We start from the raw sequence: 12319 nt of genomic DNA on the forward strand, positions 1-12319 counted from the left end.
TATCTGCAGTCATTGAGTAAGCAAGCAGGTTATCAACATGAGAATGGAGAGAAGTTTCTATTGTAGATAATTTCCAAAGTTAGGAATGGATGAACTCAGGGCTTAACTGTTTAGTCCCTTCTTCTGCTGATCAAAGAGAGAGATGCCAGCAATGGATCTCAGATCTTTCATCCATTGAGACATTAGTGTAATGCAGTTAGTTCCTTTGATTAAAATGTGTTGGAAGAGCCATCTCTGGGTAGAGAAGAGTAGTTTATTACAATGACGGTACCAGAAGAGGAAAATCAAAGCAGCAAACAGCAGGTAGTGTCCCTTTCCTCTTGAACGCCAATGATCACTTCACTCCTGTCAGCTTTACAGTCCAAGCAAACTCAACTGGGAGAGCAGAGGGCAGTAACTGGGGCAGGGAAATGAGGAGACCTTTAACTGGATCTGTGGACCACTTCAGATCTTTTTGGATTCCCAGCATCATTATCTGCAGAAAGAAAAAAGGAATGAAAAACACATTAATGCATTAATGAGTATAGAATATGGCCTGAACATGGTGGGAAACAACCAGGCTGGGCCAGGGCAGGGAAGACAGTCTGAAAAGAGAATAAACATGGGAGAAACGTGGGGAAGGAACGAAGAAGTAGAGAGGACCTGACAATTCCTTTAGAAAAAGTTACATCTCTGAAAGGACTGACTGAGTCTCCTTACCTGTGTAGCAGAGGTAGTTATGGGGGATTTAAGGCTTAAGACTCCCTTTTCTGGCCAGTCCAGGAAAATGGCATAGACAGTTGATCCTTTTGAGGTATACCTGGGAAAAAGAAACATCATTGCCAAAGATACCTGGCTTGTTATCCTGACACATAACCTTATAAATTTCCCTTTCAAGTATCTACCAATTCCAAGACCTTGAGTCTGTCACTGCTGCTAGGAAGCACTAATAACTCGATATCAGTGAAGGTCTGTAGGAAGAAAGCAGCCGTGTAAGACTCTTTCTGGTGATATCTTCCATTTTCCCTCCCTATTGGGTTATAAGTTCTCTTTAAAAAATTTTAACTGTTATATAGTTATTTCACATTGACGCCATTTGCCTTATTCAAATCTTTTTTCAACTCCAAATCCATGTGAAAACAGCAGAGGATACAACAAGGGCAAGATGTGCAGTGAAGACAGATTCGTTGTTCTGGGATTTCACCACGCTTAGAGAAGAGGATGAAAATCACTAAATAGAAACTCATCCAAAATAGAGGGATGAACGTGTTTCCTCTGATGCAGAGACCTGCGCTCTATGGTATAGCACCAGCAGATACATTTATCGAAGACTTAGTATGTGCCTGGCACTCTGCTGGGCACTTTACATACAGGATCTCATCTAATCCTCACAACAACTCTAGGAAGTTAAGTATTATCACCCCATTTTGCAGGTGAAAAAACTGAGGCCCAAGATCAAATAACTAGATCCACAATTCCAAGTATGACTTGTAACTTCTCCACTTACCGGTTTTGTGATCCTAGGCAAGTTATATTACTGCCCTGGGCCCCCTTTCTCACTTGTAACATGGGGATCATAAAGTATCTAGGTGGTGGGATTGTTGAGGGGGTGTAATGAGTGGGAAGAATTTAGAATGGAGCCTTGCACATCGTAGGTGCTCTTCAAGTATTAGCTATTACTGTTTTGAGGAGGCAGGGTAACAATGTCAAGTAAATTGACTGATGCTTTGAAGTTCCTTCTTTTTTCACCAAGCCTACAACCTCCCTCACTAGTCAAAGATATCCTGGCGACCTAACACATAAACTGGGGTACAAATTTAGTAGCAAAAGAACAGCTTTTGGGTTTCCTCAAGACGACTTCCAACCTGGCTTTTAACACTGTGGACCCAAGGAGATGCCAGTTCAGGACGGGCCACAGTCCGGTTCCTGCAGCCAACAGAAGACAAGACTCACCATACAAATGTCGTGTTCTTTTCCAACTGTACCCTCCATGGTTTAGAGGCATAGATAGCCTCCCCATTGATGCTCAGCCACTTCCCAACAGCAAGAAGCCTTTCTTGGAAGATGGGAACAATCAGGCCATCCTTAGTTGGTCCAATGTTGAGAAGATAGTTGCCTCCCAAACTTACTGTCTGAACCAGTTCCTGGAGAGAGCAGAAACAACGAAATCCTAGCTGTGAATGCCAAGCCTGGCATAATGCTTAGAACACACAGACATTAAGAGAAGATAAAGAATCTAGGGCACACTGTCTCCCTGCTTTGTGAATATCCTTTCCCTTTGTGAAAATACTATATATTTGTGTCATTTAAAAAGCGGGACAGGCTTACATGAGAAAACAGAAAACTCCTGCTACAAGATGGAGAAACGTGTTAACTCGAATTCCAGGGAGTGATCACAGGCACTTTCCTAGGAGACTACACTTCCCATGGTGCCGTATGCAGTGAGAAGGGTCATGTGTCAGAACACAAAGTGTGAGCAGGGAAGCCAAGAACAAAGCAGTTGGCCATGAAGGGATCACATGGAGCCACAGAGAGAGAATATGCAGATCAGAGAGAAGAGATTTTGAGCGGCTGCTGTGGAGACTTTGGGGAGATGGAAGAGATGTGAAGAATTTCAGGACACTGTATGTGCTGGGCTATATCAATGTACATGCTGCCCCTTTGGGAAAACATGCTGTAAAGAGATACACTCTTCGAGGCTTCTGGAGTGGGATGTGTGTGTGTGTTTACTGTGACCTCAAACAGGTGCACTTCAAGGTGGCCCAGAAAACTTAAGGATACATACAGAAAATGTTTAAAAGGGGAATTTGTTACAGTACCCGAAAGACACCACACTATTAATTTTTAGTGTTTCCTTCTGGTCTTTTTCCCATATAGTTAATTTTGTATAGTGATGATAATATATAACTTATTTTTCCACTCAACCCTCTAAGCATTAACCCATATTACACTTATAAACATTTTAATGGTTAAAGAAAATCCCCAAATCTACTTAACTATCCCTTTATGGTTGCAAGAAATTGAAACAACCCATATGTTCAACTGAAAATAATTCTGGGAAGAATATCTCTGTACATAAAACTTTCTTCTGTAATTATCATCATTTCCTTAGGGCAGGTTTCTATGAGTATGTTCAATAATCCTAAAGGGTTCTATCGACCTGCACTTCTATCCAGAGTGCTTCCACCACTCTTAGTTAGAAGGCTAGTTTGAGATAGTAGTTAACAAATAACTAACTCACAGGTGTCTTACCGAAATGATTTCAAATTCAGACGCAATATCAGCCATCACCATGTCGCGACGATAGCCCCAGGAGTGCTTGTCGACGGTGCTGCACATCTCCCACTTGTGATCTGGCAAGGTCTTTGGCTTGAATTTATCTTGGCAGTTGTAGTATCCTCCATGGTGGCAGGAACAGTTCTGACCCCATCGATCATTCACTACTACCTCATCCTAAAGGAGGAAAGAGGATGGCGTCATCCGGGGTCAAACCACTTAGCTTCCTTATGTAATGCAGCGTGATAAATTCAGAGTCTATTCGGAAGCAAGGAACAGACTTAATCTACAGCAGTAGTTCTCAACTGGGGGCCATTGTGCCCTGGAGGCGAATATGGCAAAGAGACATTTCTGGTTGTCACAACTGGGGTGGTACTACTGCCATCTAGTAGGTAGAGTCCCAAATGTCAATATTGCCGAGGCTGAGAAACCCTGGTCTAGGGATATGTAATGTCAGAGCTGGGAGAGCTTGTTTCAAAGATCATCTAGAAAAGCGCTTATTCTATGAGAGGAGAAATGGGGAGAAGACTCACCCAAGATCACATCCCTGGGCAGAATTTCAGAAAGCTGGGACTACGAATCAGGTAGCTGAACTCAGCCCACTACATTATGTAGGTAAAGAAAGTCAGCAACCACATATTCTTTTCCTTCCTTCAAGGTTTAGCTGAACTATGAGAAATCATTACATGGACTATCTTAATGTAAATGTTTACTACTGCTATGAGGCCCATACTGGGGTATCCCACGTGAATAAAACAGTTCTTGCGAGATCCAGCAGAGACCAGCTGAGAAGACAGATATGGGGACAATTATAATATGACATCACATCAGAGTTAATTACCTAGGGATTAACATAATGGGGAACACTGATCCAGGAGTGTTTCTTACTTCCGCCAGGAAAGAATATGAATTGGCAGGAGTCGGACTGAGTTTACATCCGACCGATATTTACTATGTGCCTCAGTGGGCCAAGTCCTGTCCTTGGGGTTGGAGACACAGCAATGAACAGACCCAAACTCTTGCCCTCATAAAGCTGCCACTTTACTAAGAGCCAGATAATAAAAAAAAAGCTCAGTGATCTGAAATCTGTTAGACTAGGGAAGTGCTAAGGGAAAGAGAAAGCAAGGAAAGGCATGTAGCATGACAGGGGCATGCTGCTGTTTTAGACAGGGAGGCAGGGGAGACTGCACTAAATAGATGACCTCTGAGTGAAGACCCTCTGGAAGCACAGGAGTGAGCCCTGTGGGAACAGGCAGAAGGAATGGTAAGGATAGGGGACTATTTCTCCTAAAAGTACTTGCCTAGTGTGAGTGTAGCTCCAAAATAACCCTCTTTCCTAACACGTGGAAAAAGCATTCAGACCAAGAGTGGGTAGAACAGGGTCTGCAGCCTCCCTCTCAGGGGTCCACGTCTAAGCCACCCCACCACGAGGAGCCTTGGGGGAGAACCGTGATGCTGCACCCCCAGGAGTCCCCCCACATTTGGCAAGTCCCAGAAAACTACTCTTAATTTGTCTTTGTTACATAGGATCTCTGTCCTTTTTTCTCTCTTCCATTTTCTGAGTTTAGTAATAGTTACCCAATAAGATCCTTAGAGGCTTATGAATCCACCAAAATAGCTTCAGTCCAAACTGGTTTTATAATTAGATTTTTCTAGATCCACAACAAATCCAAAATATGTAAAATTTTTGAAATTTTCTATAGTGAAGATTAAGACTTCTGCTACTTTGTAAGTGTACCAAAATACAAACTGAAAATGGGCTGCTTTGATGCAGTGTAATAGTGTTGATTATGGGGAGGAGGAGGTAGGCAAAGTTCCCTCAAGAATTTAGATACAAGGGAAATGAAACTTCCCCAAGAGTTAAACTACATAATCAACACAGAGTAGGTGAGGTCACAGATATTCACATTTTATTCCTATCATTTAACTTTATATGTTCGGTATATTAGTTTTAACAAGATTTAAATCTATGTTGTCACAAGAATTAAAGGATAAAAAGAAAGCTTATGCTCCAAGCAAGGAGGAAAAAAAGAATTAAAGGAGAAACCTTTAACATCCATTAAGTCCCCAAGTCCCTCCCACCTCATGTTGATGTTACTATTTATCACTGCTGCTGCTGTCATTTTTGTTATCACTCCAGATCTTGGCTCCTTATCCTCTCTCTTATCATAAGGATAAATAAGAGCTAAGTCATATAATCACATACCTTGACTGGGCTATCATTGTAGAGCCAAGAAAGAAAATATGTCGAGTTCCAGTAAGTATCAGAACTTTCCCAGTCTCCATCAGACCAAATCAAGTCAGGTTTGTACCTGAAAGACACGGAATTAGAACAGTTTATTATCTGAATCCAGTCACGGTAAAGTCTTACAGATATATTTTTCCAACAAATATTTAAAAATTAATTTTCCCTCATTTTGAAAGTATCATAGAATTAGCACAGTGGAGAGAATGGGGAAAACTAAAGAGACAAAAAACACCACACACACAAAAACCTCTGCTAACATAACCACTGTTTCACACACAGCATTTTGGTGTATTTCCTCCTAATCTTTTTGTTTTTAAAGTCTTTCTAAAAACAGAGTTGTGGGGCTGGCCTGGTGCCATAGTGGTTAAGTTTGGCGCGCTCTGCTTTGGCAGTCTAGGTTCACAGGTTTGGATCCTGGGCACGGACCTACACCACTCATCAAGCCATGCTGTGGTGGCAACCCACATACAAAATAGAGGAAGATCGGGGCCGGCCCAGTGGTGCAGTTGTTAAGTGCGCGTGCTCCGCTTTGGCGGCCTGGGGTTTGCAGGTTCGGATCCCTGGCATGGACCGACACACTGCTTGTCAAGCCATGCTGCGGCGGCATCCCATATAAAGTAGAGGAAGATGGGCACGGATGTTACCCCAGGGCCAACCTTCCTCAGCGAAAAAGAGGAGGATTGGCATCGGATGTTAGCTCAGGGCTGATCTTCCTCACACACACACACACACAAAAATAGAGGAAGACTGACAACGATGTCAGCTCAGGGCTGATCTTCCCCAGGAAAAAAAATATATATATAGAGTTGTAATCAGTATACATACAATTTGGTTTCCTTCCAGCAACTAATTCCAATTAAAAGAGTGGCGCTCCAGAACCATAGGATTAAGGTTTTAAGATGTACGAAGAGCTTCAACTATTCCACCAAATGCATGTTTTTGGACAACGACCCAAAGCTTCGACCATAAAGGATTTATAGAACCACCTGAGCCACAGTTGCACCTTTCACGTGTTATTACTCTAAGCTCTGTGAGGTGTGAGTGTGTATATCTGTAAGGTAAGCATTATTATTCCCTATTATTAGTTAGAGAGTGAGAATCTGATGCTCAGCAGGGCAATTTGTTTTAGGGGACGAAGCTCGTAAGTAACAGGAGCTGGAACCTAAACGCAAATCTGCCTGATGCCACATCTTCTGCGGTACTCTGTAATTAGGACAGCAAGCAGACTCCAGGAGAAAGACTGCCTGTCTAAGAGGCAAGACGTAACACAAAAGAGTCTGTGTTTTACTGTGTATGAGAAACTGTACTAGGCCCTTGACGTTCATTACCTCATTAGTTCTTACTACGACCCTATGCTGAATGTTATCCCCATTTTGCAGATAAAGAAACAGAGATCTAGAAAGATTAAGTAGTTTGCTCAAGGCCACACAGCCAGTAAGAAAAAAGAACTGGATTTCAGATCTAGTTCTGACTGACTGAAGCCTCTGCTGGTCCCTTACAACTGTACTATTTCCTCGGAGAAGTCATCTGGATGCAAGGAGGGTTTTTTTGGTCTAAAATGAGAGTCCAGGCAGAGATGGCTGCCTCTTAAGCTTTAAAGGTCCTCCATTCTCCAGAAGCCCCCAAGTGTGAGAAGGGCAAACTAGGAATAAAACATGGTGAAGACTTAGCGACAAATCCCAAACTGAAAGTGATTATGATGATAGTAACACCCTCATTCTTTGCCAGGCACGGTGACAGATACTTCTGCATATTATTCTGAGCCCTATACAGAAGGCGTTATTATCCCCCCTTTACAGAGTGAGAATCTGAGGCTGAGAAGGGTGATCTGTTGAAGGCTTGTGGTAACAAGAGCCAGAATTCAAATGCAGATCTGTCTGATGCTAAATCCGATGTAGGGTCTTGCATAGGACGCTCCTGCCCCTCTCCAAGGTCCAAAACAAAGAAAATAGAATGCAAGGAGGAAACTGAAGTTTTGACTTAAGTACCATCCTTGGTTTTGTTTGATTGTTTCAATTTATAAAGGCGATATGACCACATTACGGCAGTTTTGAAAAGTAGGAGAAAAAAATATATTTTGTCTTAATACAACCACCACTTTTACTATTTCGATGTCTTCTAGATGTTTTTCATAATCCCCTCTTTTCCCCCTTTCCCCTAACTTAACAGTATCCTATAGGAAGCTCTGATTTCATTGATAAAAGTCATAAGGCCAAAAACATCTGTTTTTTTACCTGTTAACAAGGTCGTATAGCTCTGGCATTGTTTTCGCACTGACAAAATGCTGTGTTTTGAAGCCATTTTTCTTATCAAGGAGGTAGAGGGGATGGAACCATTCTAAGAGTGAGTGATAGAGTCCATAGCGTATGTTCCTTAAACAGAAAAACAGGACAGCAACTGTCATTAAGCAAAGAAAAATAATTTATTTGAAAAAAAATCAGTCGCACCATTTTTACATCTCAGTGAAACTCACCCAGAAGGGCATGCAGGAGGGTGGGATCCAAAACCATTTCCTTAAATTCTCTTATCATTCAACTTAAGCAAAATGATTAGATTTACTATGTTTTTGATAATACACATAACTACTTTTTATACGTAAATATCTTAACATCAAATGTCATTTAAATCATCTTTGGTTTTTTAAGTCAATTATCTCAAATAATAACATATTGTCCTATTTTTTAAAAATGTTTTCTCTGTCAATCATAAGAATACATATTATAGAGATACTGGAAGAGAGAGAACAGTAAAAAGAATAAAATATCCAAAATCTTATCACTCAGAAATAATTATTAGCACTATTTTTAATGTAGTTGAAATGAGTGAATATGGGTTTATTGTTTCATTTATCTAAGATTTACTAACAATTCATAATATACCCTAAATGAAACGTGGTTAAAGTGACCTATTTTCATACACAGTAAAGCTTGTTTTGAGTTTCTTAACTCATTTGGTAACAGAAACACTATAATTCAAGTAAGAAGTAAGGATAACATTGCAACGGCACAGATAAGGCAGAAAGAACTGAAGTTAAGTATTTCATTATATGACTCGGGGACTAAACAGATACAAAGAAGATAAAACTCAAGGACCCTAAAGTCCAGATCTAATCAACATCTCAGAGTTTTACAGCAGGACTATCAGCAAAGCACAGCATTGGGAAAATGAATATTGAACAGGTGACAGGAGTCAGCAAACACTTTCTTAAAGGGCCAGCTAGCACTTTAGGCTTTGCAGGCCTTGTGGTCTCTATCCCAACTCTAAATGATAGCTTGACAGCAGCCATAGACCACACATAAATGAATGGGCATAGCTGTGTTCCAATAAAGCTTTATTCACACAAATAGGCAGCTGGTCTACCCCTTAAATAGGACATCAAGTTTACCAAATCACAATAGAGCTGAGACTGGGCATGGCACAAATACCACTTTTCTCTCTTACAGGCAAATACACCCAGAACTGTGGGGTCCCAAACCAGAATACCTGGGTTCAAATCCCACCTCTGTCATTTCCTGGCTCTTTGATCTTGGGAAGTTACTTCTTATTAAGTGGCAAATATTAGGGAGCATTAATTAGAATTGACTGAGGGGCTCCTTCCCTCACTTTTTGCTGCTTTAACTGCCCTTTTCAGTTCCCTCTGGATGTACCATTCACCCAAACATGCTCTGAACGCCTGCAAAGCTCTGTGTTGACAGCTGAGGGGGATGCAAAGATGAGAGACCCAGTCCCTGGCTTCCATCAGACACTGGAAAAGGCCCTGGGTGGGAAGGCTTTCCAGAAAGAATCCTTCGCAGAGTGCAAATGGAGCATTGTGGTCTATGCTGGGTATCCTTCACCTAACGAGACAGGGCCATGAACTTCTCTGATGCCGTCACCTTTGGTCACATGGAAACTGCCAAGCATCAAACACTAATTCAAAGACCAGAAGCCCTGCAGGTTTCTCACTAAATGCAAACGTAGAAAATACACAAGAGCAGAGAAGGTATGGTACACTCGATGGCTAGATCAAAAGCAATGATGGCATGACCGTGTGCAGGCACACACCTCTTCCGGATGGCTGCTCCCAACTCACCAACCAAATCCCGATGGGGTCCCACATCCTGAGAATTCCAGTTCCAAGATACAGGACTCGGCCAGTTTGTGTAGCCTTCGTGATGCTTTGTTGTCAGGACCACATACCTATGGACATCAAAACCATATGAGCAAAGGAAGTGGGCAGTGGGCCATGAGCATGAACTTACCCAGCACACCTGAGGCTTTTAAAATGGTTGGGAGAAGTTGACTACAGGAAATGTACTTGTATGAGTGACTGTATTAGTGACTCCCAGGGAGCTGCTGGAGTCACAACTTCCCTTGGGTACTGCTCCAGGAATGAAAGCAAACTTGAGGAAGCCACAGTCCTCAGTTCCCAGCCAAGGAGGCCCAGAGAGAAGGAAGGAGTAGGTGAGGGAAAAGATGTGCAGGTTAGCTCTCCAGTTCTTCAACCCTTCTGGGTGTTAATGATAAACTTTTTTTTAAACCCTTTGCCCTAAAGGAGAAGGAAATAGCAGATGATAGAGAAGTAAGCCGTTTGTTTTACCAAGCCCATATGAACTGCCTCTCATTTACAGAGGTGACAAAAAACCATAAGAGCTGTGGAGAAAAGGCAGGTGTTGAAATAACAACCAAATCACTCAATGTTTCATTTGCTTTTATGGCAGAAAAAATAGATGGTGCCTACACCTGATAATTTAATCACTCGCTGGTGTGGGGAGCTCTAAGACTTTAACGGCCAGAGAGTAAGGCTTTCTGGGCCACATTTGTCTCCATGGCATCTTCTTTTTCCTCCTCTTTTTTTTTTTAAACAACTCTTTTAAAATGTAAAAGTCATTCTCATCTCATTGAACTTACAAAAACAGGCAGAGGACCAATCCCTCTGGCAACGGTTTGCAGATCCCTGGTGTGGTGGAAAGAACCTTCACCTTGGAGTCAGCAGACTTGGAGTCTAGGACATAGTTCCCTTCCTCTATCTGGCCCAGTCACCTTGTCCCATAAAATAAGGGGTCTGGACAGAGGATGTCTCCCAGATTTTAATTTTTTTCATTTGTAAATTACGGATCTCTAAGGCTCCTAGAAGACAGAGAACACCTCCTCTGTTTATTCAAGCCTTATATTCCCATACATTTAATGGCAAACACTAAATATCAGTTGTAATTTCTCTTTAGTACAAGAGAACTTCAAGTCCAAGAAAAACTAAAACCTGGAAGACGACTGAGGAGACAAAGTAAGGGTGGAAGACTGCTGTAAGCCAGGAGAAACCTCCCTGCCTCCATTCTTACTCTCCTCCAACCCACTTCCCTCCCAGCAGCCAAACTAATCCTTTTAGAAGCTGAGGGTGACTATTTCCTGACTTACCACCCGGCAACATACTGCCCTCAAGGATTCCTCTTTCAGGGCTGGCCCCAGCCTTCAACAACCTCCTGGCTCCTTGCCGCTCTCTCCCCCACTCAGCACTCTACACTATCAGTTCTCTGAACCATTCACACACAAGCTCCAACTTGAGCACTTTCTGTGTACAAGGCGTTGAGAAGAGCAGATGAACGAGAATCCGTACTGCTGCCCAAATACACTGCACACCAGAACTCCCTTCTCTCCCTTTCCCTCTCAGAGATATTAAAGCTGAAAGGAACTAACACAATCCCTGTCTATCACCTTGGAAGGAGGCTGCAGGGAGGTGCAGCCGTGTTCAAGTTCACAGTCGAACTAGGGCCAGAGTCCATACCACTGGCTTAAAATCCTGGACTCCTGATTGTCTTGTGGACCTGGAAGGGACATTAGCTATCACCCAGCTCAATCCTCTCGTTATACAGTTGTAGACGCTGAGGGCTTTCCAGCCCAGCACCTCCCTGAAACCTTTCTTTTCTTCTAATCCCCAACCAGACGCACCTTCTCCTTAGGATTAGGCGTGCCACATTCAATTCTGCATCCTTCAGGAGGCAAACACAGGTATCTCAAGTCAAAGGGACAGCTGTGCGACCCTGGGCAAGTCGCCCCGCCTCGCCCGCTCGGTTCCCACCTGCCTCAGCCCCTCCCACTGCCCGGGCGGCCAGAGCCGGGGAAGGGGCGCGGCGACACTCACTTGGCCCCGGCGGCCTGGAAGAGGTCGGCCCAGCTGTCCGGGTGGAAGAAGCGCGTCGTGAACTGCGGCCCGAAGTCGGCGTAGCTGAAGCCGGGCGGGTAGTTGTCGCTCATGAAGCGTTCGTACGGCGGCCGCCGCTCGCCCTTCCAGTGCCACCAGAACCACTCGCTGCCCCAGGCCGGCACCGAGAACACGCCCCAGTGCAGGAACACCCCGAACTTGGCCTCGTCGAACCAGCCCGGCAGCGGCCGGGAGTCCAGACTCGGCCAGTCCGGGGTGTAGCGGCACCCAGGCCCGGCCGGGCACGCAGTCCCGAGCGCCGACGCGGCCTCCCCGAGCACCAGCAAGAGCAGCAGCAGCCGCGCGCCCCCCACCCGCGACTTCATCTCGGGAGACCGCATCTCTGTCTCCGCGCCTCCACCGTCACTCCTAACGCGCAAGTGCGGGACGCGCGGCCCCGCCCACTCTAACTAATGATTGGCTCGGAAGGAAAAGGGGGCGGGTCAAGCCGGGCTGCCTGGCTACCGAGTCTCTTCCCAAACGGGTCGGCCGTTCCTGCAGCGCCCTCTGGCGCTCAAAGGGAGAAAGACGCAATGGGGCGTTGGAAACTTGAGAAGGGACTTCACTGCAAGGTTAAGTCGTGGGGGTGTGGAAGGCCCTGTGTGTGCAGAGAACCGAGAGTAGTCTTATTTTGCCGT

The 12319-nt window shown here is 44.1% G+C and overlaps 1 protein-coding gene across 1 annotated transcript; it reads right to left on the reverse strand.

The window, feature by feature from the left end:
* Window positions 1–233: 233 nt before the first annotated feature.
* Window positions 234–12037, reverse strand: FUCA1 (alpha-L-fucosidase 1). The gene is made up of 8 exons (XM_058553222.1): window positions 11622–12037; window positions 9548–9682; window positions 7738–7875; window positions 5462–5567; window positions 3232–3432; window positions 1933–2123; window positions 700–799; window positions 234–475 (listed from the first exon to the last, which is right to left on the reverse strand). Exons 1-8 carry the CDS (start codon window positions 12020–12022, stop codon window positions 335–337), a joined length of 1413 nt encoding a protein of 470 aa, XP_058409205.1. The 5' UTR covers window positions 12023–12037; the 3' UTR covers window positions 234–334.
* Between the last annotated feature and the right edge of the window lie 282 nt (window positions 12038–12319).

This window comes from Diceros bicornis, chromosome 13 (assembly GCF_020826845.1).
Source record: "Diceros bicornis minor isolate mBicDic1 chromosome 13, mDicBic1.mat.cur, whole genome shotgun sequence".
Lineage (NCBI taxonomy): Eukaryota > Metazoa > Chordata > Mammalia > Perissodactyla > Rhinocerotidae > Diceros > Diceros bicornis.

Bases quoted from the DNA above. Each gene is read 5' to 3' on its own strand.
- FUCA1 (XM_058553222.1), bottom strand. From the start codon at position 12,022: ATGCGGTCTCCCGAGATGAAGTCGCGGGTGGGGGGCGCGCGGCTGCTG. The intron at 9,683-11,621 runs GTGAGTGTCGCC...TGATGTCCATAG, and splicing joins TTCCAGGCCGCCGGGGCCAA to GTATGTGGTCCTGACAACAA. The intron at 7,876-9,547 runs GTGTGTGCCTGC...TTTCTGTTTAAG, and splicing joins GGAGCAGCCATCCGGAAGAG to GAACATACGCTATGGACTCT.